Below are 15,772 nucleotides of genomic sequence, written 5' to 3'. Positions count from 1 at the left end.
CTCCCAGGTGGGCAGGGGCTGTCCTGGGTGGGCCCGGCTCCTCTCACCTGGTCAGCCAGCAGCTGGGCCAGCTCTGGCTCCTGCTCTCTCAGCTGATTGAGCTTCTTAATCAGCATGTGCCTGCAATGTGGGAACCACAAGAGCTGTTGGTTCAGGCCTCTACCTGCATGCTGCTGACCCTCTGAGGGGGTTAACAGAACATTCCGGAAATGGCCAGTGAATCCCCAAACAACCCACCAATTTACTAATAGACTGTTAAAAAACACAGAAGAGCAAGTAGCCAAGAGGGCCCCTGGAGGATGCTGATGCTCGGCAGGGCTCGGGGAAGGCAGATCAGCTGGCCTGCAGTGTTGGGCTCACCAGCAGCCAGCCAGAGAACGATGAGACTGGATTCCTGCCTTCTTCCTTAGACCAAAATTAACTGGGATCAAAGATAAAAAGTACAATTCAAAAAAGCTTAATCTCAGAAGAAAACAGGTAAATTAAAAAAATTTCATAAACCCAGAAGCCCAAAACAAAAGAATGACAAAAACATTTTTCCTACAAAGAAAAAATAACTTTATAATAAGAAACATACATCAAACTGTTGAGACTTCACTTAGGTAAACTTAACTGATCTCTACAGAGACCTGAGGTCCACAATTATGCACAGATGGCGTCCCAGAGCAGCAGTTCCATCTGCAGACTGCACCTTAGCAGGAAGCACCTCTAATGTACGTCCTTACAACAGCATCGATACAGCTGGACAAAGGAGGAGGGCATTCGGGATGCTCTAGCACGGGGGGGGGGGTCCCTTGTTACACCACTGAGTGAGAAAATCCAAGTGACCACCTGCACGCTGCCCGGGAGGAGCCCCGGCTGCTCCCTGGGACACGCACTTCTGGCTGCACTGGGGACAAGGCCAGGAGGAAGCGTTTTTCCTATCAACTCCAGGTACATTCCAATTCTGGACCACGTGAACACACACAGGTTTTAAAGGCAAGATTGAAAAGTGAAGCCCTTGGCCACTTCCATACAGCAGAACCAGTCAGCAGCTGCCGCCTCAGCCCCATGTTGCCTGGACACGGCTGCCGCTGGCCCAGAGCTGCCACCTGTTGCTCCACACTCAATTTACCTAAGTGACCTGCAAAAAGGGGAAAGAGACCTCCCCAGCCCACTAGTTCATGGTAAAGACCATGATAAAGTGACAATGAAGAAGTTAAGCCATGTGCCACAGGAAAACTCCACACAGATGTGACTCACTAAGTAGGCCACGCTGTGGCAGGTGAGGAGGTGGATGAGGGTTTTCCTTTCGCTATTAACATTTTTGGTAACTTGTTTATGTAATTTCATTTCAAAAGATCATTACCAATTAAAAAAACAACAAGCAAAACAAGGGCTGGGGATGGGGACATAGCTCAGCTGGTAGAGTGCTTGCCCTGCATGCACAGGCCCGGGGTTCCATCCCCAGCACCACAGAAAATAAAAAGAGTTCAGAAAATGATAACTTTATACATCTGATAAAAAGACCCATCAGCAGCCAGCTGGGTGTGGGGGCACACACCCGAATCCCAACAACTGGAGCAGGAAGCTCCAGCTCCAGGCTAGCTTTAGCAACTTAGCAAGACCCTGTCTCAAAATAAAAAGGAGCTGGGGATGTGGCTCAGTGGTGGAACACCCTGGATTCAATCCTTAGTAGCACACACCTGTAAACCTAGAGACTCAGGATGCTGACACAGGAGTACAAGTTCAAGGCCAGCCTAGGCAATTTAGGAAGACTCCATCTCAAAGGAAAAAAAGACATCAGCTATAAAAACTAAAGGGACATGCCAGGCGTGGTGGCACACACCTATAATCCCAGCAGCTTGGGAGGGTGAGGCAGGAGGATTGTGAATTCAAACTCAGCCTCAGCAACTTAGTGAGGCCCTAAGCAACTCAGCAAGACCCTGTCTCCAAATGAAAAATAAAAAGGGCTGGAGATGTAGCTCAGTGGCTAAGTGTTCCTCGTTCAATCCCCGGTACAAAACAAAACAAAACAATCCAACAACAACAACAAAAAAGAACTACACAGAGAACCTAAATTGCCAAAAGGTACTAAAGACCCAAGTAAATGGAGAAATATACTATGTTCTTTCGAAAATTGATTTAGGGAGTTAAGACAATCCCCGTCACAATCGCTGGATTCCTGTGTGTGAGGGGTGTAGGCGTGGCACAGGTCAGGCCACTTACAGAGAAGCAGCCAGCTCTGCTCGAAAAAATAAGGGGCAGACCTGGCTGCTGGGCATGGAGACCTGGGAAAGCTGAGCACCCAGGACCCTGCGGAACTGGCAGAGGGACAAGCAGAAGATGTGCGTGGACACCTGACACCCCGTGACCTGGGCAAGGACAGGTGTGTGCAGCGAGTGGGTGGGACGATGGCTGTCTTGCAGAGTGGGTAGAAATCCAACCCCACATGACCACCAGTCAGCTACAGAGCCAGCTGAAGGGCCACAGTCACCCAGCCCTTAGAAGGGAAGGGAGGGGGTAAGTGCGGCCTCCAGTGAGAGGTTCCTTAAGATCCAAGAAAGCCTCTAAGACAGATTCCTAGATTTGATTAAATTAAAGTCAAGTGCTTCTACTCACCAGAAGACACCTTAAGGCAGGTGGAAAGAGGGAAGAGTCAGCCACAAATGGCGGTACAAGAACTATAAGCACCACGGAAAAGAGAACCCAGCAAGAGAGGGGCCAAGCTCCAGGCCAGGAAACGCTTGAGAAAGCACGCACAGGAGCCGTCCAGGGCCCAGAGCACCACAGCTGCCTGGCAGCAGCTTGGGCCAGCTGAGGACCTGTAGCCACTTCACCACTGGTGATCCTCCCAGAGAAGCCATATGCGTGCCAGACCTGGGACAAGAATGTGCACAGCAACCCTGTTCCAACAGTCCCAAACTGGAAACCACCAAAATGCCCATCAGAACAGAACGCTCGAACAAGCTGTGCCGAGGGGGATTCATTAGTGGGTGCCACTCATCTCTGACAACCACCCTCAAAGGCCCCTGAATGCAGACCATCTCTCAGATGCTGTGTGAAAAAGACGACTTCAAAGAGAACATCTGTGCCAGATGCAGTGGCACACCCACAATCCCAGGGACTCAGGAGGCTGAGGCAGGAGGATTGCAGTTCAAGGCCAGGCTGGGCAACTTATTGAGGCCCTGTCTCAAGATAAAGGGCTGGGGTGTGGCTCAGTGGTAGAGGCCTGGGGTCCAAAACAGGCCAGTCTGCTGCTCTAAGGCACACAGGGCAATGTGAGGCCAGGACAGTCCTGTGAAATGTGGCTGACCTCTGAGGGACAATCACAGAGGGCAGAACCCTGGGAGGGTGTCCAGTCTGTTTAAATCTCATGGGATACAGTTCAAAGGTGTGGATCGTGTGTGGTTTGGGTCTTAAATATCCCCCACGTCTCCTATGTCAAAGGCTTGGTCCCCCATGAGTAGCACCACTGGAAGGGGATAGAACCTTTAGGAGGTAGGGCCCAGCAGAAGGAAGTTAGGTAACTGGGGGCATGCCCTTGAAGGGACATTGGACTCTGGTCCTTCCCCTCTCCCTACTTCCTGGCTGCCATAAGTAGCTCTGCTTTACCGCATACCCGTACCATGTTCTGCCTTGCAACAGACACCAAGTGACCAAGCCAAATCAATGCTGGCTAAAAACTCTGAAATTATGAGCCAAAGTAAACTTTTCCTCTTTTTAAGTTGAATTTCTCAGGTATTCTGTCACAGCGACACAGGCCTTCTCCTTATAAACAGCCATCTAACTGAGTGAAACCTTTGTGTACTTTCCCATGCCCGAGAAGGATGCATGCTCCTGTAGGATAAAAACCCCTCAGCAGGTCAGAAAAGCGCCTGGACTGCACCTGGGGTTGACCTCCAGTGTGGGCTGTAGGAGCTGAGCACGCTCCTCTTGTGTCTTGGCCAGCTGCTGCATGCGCAGGAAGTGCCGGGCGGCCCCCATCTCTAGCACAGTCACCATGGCAGGGTGGGTGTCCAGGCGGAGAGTCACCTGCAAACAAGGCCAGGGTGGAGCTGAGGGGGACTGCAGGGGCAAAAGGGCCAGGCTTGGCAGGGTCTAAAATGGGGGGATGCTCTCCCACACCACAGGGTAGAAGGCAGGGTCTCAGGGACAGTCCCTCACAGCCTGGAGCCAGCCTTGCTTGCTCCCCCTCCCCACTGCCCACTAAGAAGGGGATCACTGAGGCCCATGCCGCCTCCCTGAAGCACCAGGCCCTCGTGTCTCTGAGGGCCCAGCCCCAGGGCAGGTCCTTCTCGGAAGTTCCTCCTTTGCTCTGTCCTACAACCCTGCTCTCCCTCCTCCCATCATAAAAAGACACCCTCCCAGCAAGGCACCCCCTCCAGCGTCTGGAGTGGCTGGGACCATGGACTCTTGACTCAGGCTGAGAACCCTCCTGCCTGCCAGACTGGCCACTGGGGAACAGGCTCTGAGCTCCAATTCAGACTCTGCCCCCTGATGTCTAGCTGTGGTCCTCTTTCCTCACCACAGACCAGGGACAACAGTTGCCCAGGGCTTAAGGACCTGTGTGGGAAGCCATCCTGACACGTGGCTGGGCGGCTCCCGTTAAGGGTCTGAGGCTTCTGGCTGTGTCGGAATTTTCCCGGCCCTTTCCTGATGAGAGAACCCGTCCGAGTGGGGGTGTGACTGACCACTGACCCCGGGGGCCCAATCACTGACCCTGACCTTGGAGTGCAGTCCCCCCTCAACCTTCATTGGATGGAATTATCCCCTGAATTTCTTGTTCCCCAATAAAAGGCTACTCCCTGGCGTGTTCACTCTCTCTCCTGCTAGCCCTGAGTAATCCTTGCTGCCCTGCTGGGCGGTTAGAGGTTGGAGCCAGAGAGGGGAGCCGTCTCGGACCTGGCAATAGAAATAAGGTAACTGAGTCTGTGTTTTATTTCGATCTCTTCTAGCTAACTTTTATGCCAAGAACCTCATTAATGAAACCATTGCGCAGGCCGCATGGTGGAGACCTGGCATTTGTGAAGCAGGGACACAACACGCACCACAGAAGCAGGTGCCACATGTAACCCTGTCTGCACAGGTTGGCCCCAGTGTCCTGCAGAGGTTCTTTCTCTTCCAGCCAGGGCCACCCTCACCTCACTGCCTTTTGCTTGAGCTCACTCCTGCACACCCTGAGCCAATGGCCCTGCACCAGATGCCCTTTGCTGCTGGTTGTCTCTCTCCTTTCACTGAGCTAGGCCAGCAGGTTCTTAGCTCTATGAAGCCCACCAGAACCCCATTAAGACCCCAACTGAGAACATGAACTCCCCTCAGGCAGAGGGGAGGCACTTCCCTTTTTTGGAACCCCCACTTTAGCCATTACAGCTTCTACAAGGTCCAGAACAGGCTGGCCCTGGGGTACCTGCTGGGGACCTACTGCCTTCACCTGTCCTCCAGGGCCCTGGCTGCTCCTTCCACTTCCTCGGTTCCCATGACCTCCACCATATGCTGCAGGTTTCCACCACTGTCAGGGCCAATGTCCACCAGGCCAGCAACTTAACAGCCACAGGGGTAGAGGGAAACCCGCCCAGGAGGGCCTGACCTTTACGTTGGCAACTCGAGATCCCAGTGCGTTCCTCATCCAGGCCATAAGCTCCTCTGTCTCCTTCTCAGACAGGCGGTCACTGGCTGCACAAGAATGAGCATGAGCAAGCCCAGGGGCCACTGCCCACAGCACTGCTCCACGGATTTCTTCCTTGGGCTCTCCCCACACCTGCCCCGCCGACTGCCCGCTGCTCCAGAAGACTCATTTCATCTACAGTGAAAACCTCAGGAGGGCACTTTGGTTGCCTGAGGCCCAGGTTTTGGTGGTGGAACCAAATCTGGTTCTCTTGGGACACTTGGTCAACAGTAGAAGCCACCATGAAAGGAGCATCAGAGAGGCCCTAAGACCTATTTTCCATGAATCACTAAGATGTTCCCAAGCACCTTCTTTCATGGGTTGGTGTCCCCAAACCCAGGTGAAAAAGAACATCCCAGGTCAATCAACAGACAGGACAGGAAAGGACCTATAGGACCAAAGCATCAGTCCCAGGCCACCTGCTACTGAGGCTACAACCTGTGCTAGCCCTGTACCCTGGAGAGGAAAGCAAGCCCACCTGGTGATGTGTCCTCAAACTTTTCCTCCTTGTACTGATCGACAACAATGTCTGTCTCTACAGAGATCAGCTTCTTCTTGTCAAACTCTCGAAGGTGCAGCAAGGTGAGCTCATCAAACTGCTCATAACAGAAGAGGACCTGCCGACGTCACAGAACCTCAGTGGATACGCGACAGAAGAGGGGACACCTCTTAGCAGGTCCTGAGGCTCACTCTACTCATGAATGAGTTCCCCTGCCACTTGCTGGTGAGAAATGCGCCACAGGGCAGGAGAGGGTCCACTGAGGAAGGCCTGGCTCATACCATGTGGCCTCCCAGCCTTGGGCACACTGGGCTGGGACATTTGAGACCTCTGCTTAGGGGCTCTGACCCTGCAAGGGAGCCTGGCCAGGACAGCGGCCCCAGGGCAGCCCCACTGCTTGCCCACCTCTGTGTGCTTCTGTTTCATAGCCTCGTAGTAGGGCGAGTGCTCTGCCAGGTGCCGGCTGGGCGCGCACAGGTAGTAGATGCTGCGGGTGCCAGCCTGCATGCGGCTGGCATAGTCTGACAGACTGGTCAGCTGCCCAGCAGGCAGTGCTGAAGACTCGTAACGCAGCAGCTTCGCGATGTCCTCCTGTGGACAGACACGGGCAATCACTGCTTGCTGCAGGGCTACTCCCTGAGCAGCTCCACCCTGCAGGCCGCAGGCCTCCCTCTGCCCATGCACCCCACCTAAAGAGGGACACGGACCTTGGATTGGACCTAGATACGAAGTCCACATTTCCCAACCTCCTTCACAGCCAGGGGTGGCCAGTGACTAGCTCTGGCCAGTAGGGTGTGAGTTAGAGTGGGCCTTGGAGCAGGCCCTTAGGAGGGCTAGGTGGAGTGTGAGGACTAGGCTCCATGTGGGCTGCATGTGAAGGACAGGAAGGAGCAGCAGCAAGCTGGGAGCCTGGGCCTGATGTCCCCAGCCCAGACACTGCCGTACCCAAGCTGCTGTCACCGCTGACAGTGCAGCAGAAGGGTGGTAGAGAGTGTGGGACCCAGGGAAGGGTGAAGAGGACACCCAGGGACAGGTCCAAACTAAGTGCCAAGCCTGGGACTCAAGGTGGACAGACACAGACAAACTGAGGGAAAGATGAAGACCAGGAATGGCCCTGGAGCGGCCACAACACAGTCCTGCACATGGCAGGCATGGGGCCCTTCCTGGTAGGCACAGCTGCACGTTCACAAAGCACTTGGAAAAGACCAAATCTACCAGGTCTATGAAGCAAAGGCCGGACCAGCAGGAACGAGGGGTGAGCTGGACAGAGGAGCGCAGTCTGCTGCCTCCGGTGGAGGTGTCAGAGGCAAGCCACTGGGCCCATGCCCCAGTGTTTAGCCTTCTTCCTTGGCCTTAGGGAGGATGCCGTAGGCAGGGATGAGGACGTCCTGGGACAAAAGGGTGTTGGAGCTGGCACAACGCTATGGCTGCGCTGGATGCCACTGACCTGTGCATTTCAAGAGGGTGACATTCATGGGTTTAAGGTATGCAAATGACACCTCAATAAACCTCAATAAACAAGAGCAGTGTTGAGGGGCTTCCACTGTCACGAAAGGCAAACCTCTGGTTAACACCAGACCCCTTCCTTAGCCTGCCCTGCCTTTCTGTGCCTGCCTGAGCCCCCAGCAAGCTCTCAGAGAGTGTGCATCCCTCTTTCTGCAGCTTCAGAGGCCAGGGCCTCAGGAAGAAGAGGCTCAGCCCTTGAATTGAGTGCCACAGTGCCTGTGGGACCAGGGACGGGCACGCAAGCACCATGTGCTCGGCCTGCTGCGTCTGCCAGCAGAGGCCCAGAACCCAGCATTTAGTGCACTGACTCCTGTGGCAGTGGCCAGGTGCTGGCTGCCCCATTGCTGCATTCACAGAAGCAATACCTCTGAAGGAACCAATTCCTCTGAAGCCCTAGTGCTGAGGCAGACCAGAGGAAGGCCCAGAAAGCCAGTCTCACCTTGACCTCCTGCTCTGCAGTGGTCACAATGCCTTCCCTCATGAACAAGCCATAATCTTCAAAAAACTTTGCGTACTTCTCAGCATCCCTTTTGCTCTGGTCAACGAAGAACTTTATCAGCCTCTGCTGTAACACGTCCCGGAGCTTCCTGGGAACAGAATTCACTCACGGTGAATGACAGCTTCTGTGACACATTCAGGTAAATGACCAGCCCACCCTCAAAAATGTCAGAATAGCAGAACCACTGGGCCTCCTGATTCTCAGCAGAGGGTCACCCTGGAGGCCCAGAGCTGACCATGCTGCCCCTCTGCAGGCCCAAGACACCTGAGAACATGACCCTCTGCACGGGTCGTTCCAACTGCAGGGCAATGGGCAACAAGGGGAGCACCAGGCTGTGTGAGCAGACCTCGCCTGGCACACAGATGCAGAGCTGCTATAAGCAAGGTCCTGGAGCAGTGGGAAAGAACAGCACAAGTGGTGTGCTGCCACACAGCCACCAGATCACCTGAGTCCCAGCAGCCCGAGACATGCCAAGGAGAAATCAGAGCCATCCCAACAGGACAGATCACAAGACAGAACAGCTCCATCTGTCCACATCTGTTTGGAACCAGGACCAGTAGTGTCCAGACCATAGTGTCCAACTTGGGATTTATTTCCTCATCAATCCAAGGCATGGGATAATAATGTCTAAAGCTCATTTAATCCCCCTCCTGTACTCCTGTCCCAAACACTCATCTTCAGCCCCTGAGCAGAATGGGACAGGGTGGGAATCCTCACCTGTGAGAGCGGTCACAACTGCCCAAGATGGGGAGGGATTGTGTGGAGTGTCCAGGCCTGGGAGGGGAACACCCAGAAAGGAGGGTGGGCAGGCACAGGGTGTCATAGCCAAGCAAGGTGATGTGGCCCCCATAAGGAGGGTGGGGACTATGCCAGAGCAGTTATGTGGAGGGAGATCCGTCAAATAAGGAACCATGTTAAGAATAATGAGAAGCAGATTTCTCATGTCAAAAGGGTGTTTCCAACATGGAGAGGGCCAAGTCCAGAATGCACCCGTGCTACTGGCTTAGCACTGGAGGTATTGGTATGGGCTCCACAGACAAGAGGGAAACACAGATGGAATCATGTGCGAGCTCACCCACACGTTCACACGCTTCTGAACTCTCTCCCAGGAGGGCTGGGAGCAGTAACACCTCACTAGCCACGAGCTTCCCCAGTTCTCAGATCTCAACCAGGGCTCCCAGGGGAAGCAAGGAAGGGCTTGGAAAAGAGGCATCGAGGTACCAGAAGGCCTGGAGCACCTCATGCCAGCAGAAGCATCCAGAGCTCAGTGGAGATTCATCAAAGGGACAGGAGCCTCTCACCTGCCTTAGGGGACAATCAGAGATCAAATCAATGATGAACAGATTATTACCCTTTGATGAAAATGGAAAATCAGACCAGAAAGAAATTATGAACATTTAAGGATCATAAACGAATATGCTAAAGTTTGAAGATGGTATGACACTGCTTCCAATCACCTGAGTTGATATTCATTAACAACAAGGTCAAGAGACACCATGTAGAGACACCTGTAGACACCCCTGAGCCAAGTGTCGCTGTGAACCTCACCGGCATGGGACAAGTCAAACCAATGCCACACCAGACAGGACTGTCCCCGTGTGCTTTCACCAGAGCATCAGTGGCAAACACAGGGTCACTCCACAGAACCACAGACCTCCTCTCCAACAGTATCCTGGGAACTGAAGTCAAAGAAAGCCCAGGTGCCCATCTTCAGTGGGACAGCATGGGAACCTGGACTGGCTGGAGGACAGACGGTGATAGTGACATGGCAACACTGAACCCTGACCCTGAGGCTGCACTGGAGCTACACAGGACCCCAAGGTATCTAAAGGAAGGCGAGGCAGTGAAAGAAGACTTGAATGAAGAATTCAGGGGAAAAATGTTCTTTGTAGACTTTGCAATTCTTTCCTAATTTCTCATAAGGTGGGCTCTTGAGCTGTCAGACTGGCAACCTGACAACCACGATCAGAGACAAGGGGCCTCTGCAGGTGGGGCACAGTGGGCTGTTCGGCAGACGCTGGGGCCATGGCAGTCAGAGCTGCAGGTTTGCTGACTGACGCACATGACCTCTCCGTGAGGCACACAGGAAGGGGCTGTGTGACAAGACCCATGCAGTTCTGCTATGGTCAGCCTGGGGTCACTCCACCAGTCTCCTGGTTCTAGGGTTGCTCTTGTCTCTCCATCTCCAAGATGTGGTTGGGGCCTGGAATCTCCCTGACTGTGGTACCCTGGGCTGCGAAGTAGGGATGTGCCACAGTGGGGCCCCAGGACCCTTCCCATTAACGAGGAGCAAAGCAACAGACTCACCAGCCCCCAGGCTCACTCAGCACCCTCGTGCAAATGCACCAAAGCCCTCTGCCCTCAGCAGTGGAAACTGCCCTGCGGCCACTGGCCAAGAAGCAGAGGCCACAGCTCTCAGGAGGATGGCATCGCTGGCACAGACTGGAACAAGGTACTAAGGTCTGTTTTTTATTTATTATACCTTGTGGGGTTTTTTTGTTTTGTTTTGTTTAAGACAGAGAGAAGAGAGAGAGGATTTTTTAATATTTATTTTTCAGTTTTCGGTGGACACAACATCTTTATTTTTATGTGGTGCGAGGATCGAACCCAGCGCCCCGCGCATGCCAGGCGAGCGCGTTACTGCTTGAGCCACATCCCCAGCCCATTGTGGTTGTTTTTAATAGGAAAAATAACTGGTTCTACTCTGGGGGACTGGATACTATACACATCTGTGAGACATACTACTATGCAGTTATTAAAAGAGCCTCCCAGCATATTAACAGTGGTTGGAAATAGCCAAAATAAACTACTACATAAGGAAAATAGTATAAATATGAATTATGTAAAAAACAAAGACAAAAGCATCTGCATGATGACATCTGCTCCTGAAGGCCAACCCTCACAAGTGGGAGCCAGTGGCCCTGGATGAGACAGCCCTGGCTCCTCTCCAGGCAGGTGTCTCACCAGCGAGCTGCCCCTTCTCTACGCAGGGAGCACATCCTCTTGAGGATGGAAGAGCAGTCCCTTGCTGCGAGCTCTTGCAAGACTCAGTGAGGCACGCTGCTGCTGCGTCTTGTTCTATATGGGCAACCTGGAGGCTCTTGAAGGCCACGATCCCAATTTGGTTTATTATTTATTTATTTGGGGTGGTGGTGGTATTGGGGATTCAACCTAAGGGCACTCTACCACTGAACTAAACCCAGTCTTGTTTATTTTTTGAAAAAGGGTTTCAACTCAATTGTCCAGGCTGGTCTTGAACTTGTGACCCTTCTGCCTCAGCCTCCTGAGTACCTGGGATTATAGGTGTGTGCCACACCACATCTGGCCCCGATCTGGTTGTTGTGCACTCTAGCTCTAAAACCTCTGCTCCCATATTTTAAATCCTAAAATGCCAACCATGGCCATTTCTAGGTTAGGATTACAGGTGAGACATATGTCCAATAAAAGCAAATTTCACTAGGAAAAAAAAAACAGTGACTGCAGTTTGAAAACACTATCTAGAGAGCCTGGAACCAGAGTGGGTGCAGTAAAGATGTTGATGGAGAATCCTGTACTGGAGTTCCACCTTTGCACAGGGCCTGGCCTGCTGTAGCCCACTGCCAAGAGCCTTGGCCCAGTGCAGCTGGGTACCCCAGCTGGTCCCGTAGCCCCTGTCCTCTCTAGATTCAGCCTAGGTGATGACCAACTACTCCCAAACTCTTTCAGATCACAGCCTGAGTTGTTCAAGAGTAGGCCAGGCCCAGCTTTCTGCTCTTTACATCGCTCTGGGTTCCTGTAACCAAGCTCAGGCCTGAGAGGCACAGCCTAGTTGGAGTGCCTGGTCCTCAACAGGAAGCCCACACTGCCCCTTTCCCCCAGGCTCACCGGATGAGCGCACTCTCCTGCAGGAGCTCCCGGCTGAGGTTCAGAGGGATGTCCTCACTGTCCACCACACCTGCAAGAACAGGGCATGTCAGAGCTTCCCTGTGCCTGTGGCCCCTCAACCACTACCCAAGAGCTCTTATCTGGCCCTTTGCCTCACACCTTGGCCTTATGTGGTGAGAAGAGCAAGGAAGACAGGGGGCTAGAGACAGCCTGGGGACAAGACACATCTGAGACAGGCCCGGCCTGGGCTGGGGGTATGCCTACCACCTCAGAAGCCCTTTGACACTTGGCAAACATACTCGGGATTCGACCTTAAAAATTCTAGCTGCATCAGGTACAGTGGCACATGCCTGTAATCCCAGTGACTGGGGAGGCTGGGGCAGGAGGATTGTAAGTTCAAAGCCAGCCGCAGCAATTTAGCAAGGTTCTAAGTTACTTAAGAGAGACTCTGACTCTAAATAAAATGTAAAAAGGGTTGGGGATGTGGCTCAGTAGTAAAGCACCCCTGCGTTCAATCCCTGGTTAAAAGGGAGGAAAAAAAAGGTGAAAAAAATCCTAGGTACATCAGGGACAGTAGACACCTTTGTGCTACAATGATATAAAGATCTAAGCACTGAATTCTTTACTCAACTTATGATCTCAAGTTCAAGGTAATTCATGCATGAATCTGAAACTCACATGATAATTCTAATCACTGAAAGAACTCAACTCAATCTCCCCTGCCCTCTTACCCAAATCAACTACAACTAATGTGGAGGCTGGAAACAGTCCTAGAGACTCTGAGCTATATTTCTCAGCCACTCCATAAATACGGCCAGTGCACTGAGGCATGCTTAGGAAAGCAGATCTGAGAGCCAGACCAGCAGCCCGCTTTTGCAAACAGTGAGCAATGTGAGGCCACATAGGAAACCACTCACAGACTCAGGGCCAAAGTCCAGCACAGTACCTCGAACGAAGCGCAGCCACTTGGGTAGGATGTCTGCAGCCTTGGTCTGGATGAGGACTTTGCGACTATACAGTGCCACAATGGAGCCCAGCTCCCTGCTCACGTCAAACATGGAAGGTTTCTGAGAACAAAAGGACAAGGTCAGGAGCAGTGGCAGAAATCCACGATAGACACAGGGAGGCAGAGCCCAGTGGCAGGATGCGAGACAGCCCTTCCAAGGCTGCCCTGGGTAAAGAACCCAGAAGGCAGGGAAGGCCAGGGGACAGCTCCACCAGAGGCCCCAGAACAGGGAGGACACTTCCATAACACTAACATGAGGGTTCTGCAAGGTGTGGGGTGGCCTTCTTTGGGCAGCTGCTACCCTCCCCAACCCACTCCCACTGGAGAACATAAAAGGACGTGCATGTCTCCAAGAATGGAGCCAAACTTGGTGATAAATCTGGGGTCAGAAAACCACAACCCAGAGGCCAAATCTGGCTCACTGCCTATCTGTATGACCTGAGGATGATTTATACAGTTTTAAATATCTGGGGGGAAAATTAAATAATTAATGACATGTGAAAAGATCTGTATCTTTTTTAAAAAATTTTTTTGTAGTTGTAGATGGACAGAATGCCTTTGTCTACTTTTACGTGGTGCTGAGGATTGAACCCAGTGCCTCACACATGCTAGGCAAGTGCTCTGCCGCTGAGCTACAGCCCCAACCCCTGTAACCATATCTTAACATCTACAGGCCCAGAGGCCCTGCCTGAGTGGTTCCCAAGGCACCGTCTATGGGGCTCTCTCACCATAGTAGCAGGGTCAGTGGCCACATAGAGACCATGTGGCTGCAGGGCCAAACCCAGTGCTCTCTGCTCTTACAGTAACATGTGCTGGGGTGAGCTGGGTGCAGTGATGCACACTTGTAATCCTGGTTACTTGGGATGCTGAGGCAGGAGGATCACAAGTTCAAGGCCAGCCTCAGCAATTTAGCAAGACCCCGTCTCAAAATTAAAAGGGCTGGGGAAGTGGCTCAGCAGTACAGCACCCCAAATATTTAAAACTGTATAAATCATCCTTAGGACATACATCACCACACCAGTACTTCCATCTCCAAAAAAATTTAGAAAAAGAAAAAAAAAAAAGGCTATTGGTGCCCACTCTGCCTCAGCACTGGGTCCTGCTCATGTGGGCTCTGATCCAGGAGGTCTTGATAGGCTAAGACTCTCAGCATTTGTAACAAGTCCCAGGGGATGCTGAGGCTGTAGTCCATGGACCTCACCTGGAGGGAGGACACTGTCCAGCTCTTTCTCAAAGGGATACTAAGAAACCGGCACTATTACAGTTTGGTCAGGTGAAGGCACAGGAACCTATATGCCCACACGAGCCAGGCTGAGGGACGAGTGGAAGCACACAGTGACCCTGTGGATCCACCAGAGCCCTTTCTGCAGCATCCTGGGGAAAGCCTCACAAGACCTGCAACACAGCCTGCATTGCCCGGCCAGCACAGCGGCTCCAAGGGCCCCGGGCTCACCATGCAAGTGCCTGAGCCCAGGCCTGCTCCAAAAGATGTCACATGAGACAACCTTGCATGTGGGAGACTGAAGAGACTGCATTCCCCACCCAGAGGCCTCTGCTTTTCTTTTGCTCTAATCCTGCCAATGTGGTGGTATGTCTGCATGAAGATGTGCCCATTTGGGGCCATCATTGTGGCCACAGGAACGCCCTGGCTCTGAGAGCAGAGGGGTATCTCCGCAGCTGTAGCATGTGAGGGCCCTGCAGGTCTGAGCTAAGTGCCTCACCATCTCTGGCACATAGAAGAGGCTCCGGATGTTGAGGGGTGCGTCTGTCCTGTAGTGCAGGGTGTAGCGGGGCTTGTCATATGCCTGAGCGATGTAACGGTAGAATTCCTCATGCTGCAACTCACTGACATCCTTGGGGTCCATCGTCCAGAGGGCCTGGTGATGGAGATGGATGGGGAGCACAGAGAGCTGCATCTCCACAACCCCATAGGTTGGTGGAGGAGTGCATGCCCCTCGACAGCCTGGGGTGGGGAGGGGCCTACCCTCCACCTCCAGCTCCATCCCCTCTAGTACCTAAAAGGCTCTGGCACAAGTGTCCCTTCCCCAGGGCAGTGAAGTTGGGCAAGGGCCAACCAGGAGGCTGGAGCAGAGCGTGAGGGAGAATCATGCCATCTACCAACACAGAATGTGGACTGGGTGGCACTGGGACTGGGAACCCTGCCAGCACCCCCAATCTCATCTCTCCACAAATGATGCCTCGTTCTGGGATTCTGGGCAGTGACTCCCTGTCATCTCTACCCTTCCATCCATGGAGCAGGCACATCTGTCTCCAGGGCTGCCTGAGCCGTGTAGGCAGCTCAGGGCCTCACCTGCAAGGTGTTAATCCGCCTTCCATTAAGGTACAGAGGGAAGCTGACGAAGTTACTGTACTTGGTCACCACATCTGCAGGAGGTGGAGACAGAGAAAAGCAAAGCTGCTCCAGGGTGAGGACAAGGCTTGCTGAGTTGCACCCAACTCACAGGTGCAGGCCAGGGTCCGACAAAGACACAGGTCCTGCCCACCAGTTGCATGGAGGCGGTGGCAGAACCTGGAGAGAGCAGACTTTCCAGGGCCTGCTGTGAGACCATGTAGGCTAACCGCATCAGAGAGCTCAGCGCTCTCTGTCAGACCCACCAAGTTTACAAAAGATGGAGGGCTACACACCCTGTCTGCCAGCAAGCCTTGCCTTTGGTTCTCTGAAAGAGTCAGTGAGAATTTTGTCCTCTGCAGAACTACTGGCCAAACTGGAAGCCCAGTCCTTGCCCAGCC

At 53.0% G+C, this 15,772-nt stretch overlaps 1 protein-coding gene across 1 annotated transcript in view; it reads right to left on the bottom strand.

Annotated features, from left to right (window-relative positions):
* Positions 1–15,772, bottom strand: part of Trap1 (TNF receptor associated protein 1) — a 36,864-nt gene that overhangs the window by 291 nt on the left and 20,801 nt on the right. Inside the window, exons 8-17 of the mRNA XM_027940342.2 lie at positions 15,333–15,406; positions 14,743–14,898; positions 12,962–13,082; positions 12,016–12,085; positions 8,092–8,239; positions 6,552–6,737; positions 6,126–6,264; positions 5,570–5,655; positions 3,869–4,014; positions 48–120 (exon numbers count right to left, since the gene is read on the bottom strand). Of these exons, the coding sequence (XP_027796143.2) occupies positions 48–120; positions 3,869–4,014; positions 5,570–5,655; positions 6,126–6,264; positions 6,552–6,737; positions 8,092–8,239; positions 12,016–12,085; positions 12,962–13,082; positions 14,743–14,898; positions 15,333–15,406 (1,199 nt within the window). The remainder of the gene's footprint in view (positions 1–47; positions 121–3,868; positions 4,015–5,569; positions 5,656–6,125; positions 6,265–6,551; positions 6,738–8,091; positions 8,240–12,015; positions 12,086–12,961; positions 13,083–14,742; positions 14,899–15,332; positions 15,407–15,772) is intronic.

The sequence above is a fragment of the Marmota flaviventris genome, chromosome 19 (assembly GCF_047511675.1).
Source record: "Marmota flaviventris isolate mMarFla1 chromosome 19, mMarFla1.hap1, whole genome shotgun sequence".
Classification (NCBI taxonomy): Eukaryota; Metazoa; Chordata; class Mammalia; order Rodentia; family Sciuridae; genus Marmota; species Marmota flaviventris.
This window is presented reverse-complemented; position numbering and strand designations above follow the sequence as displayed.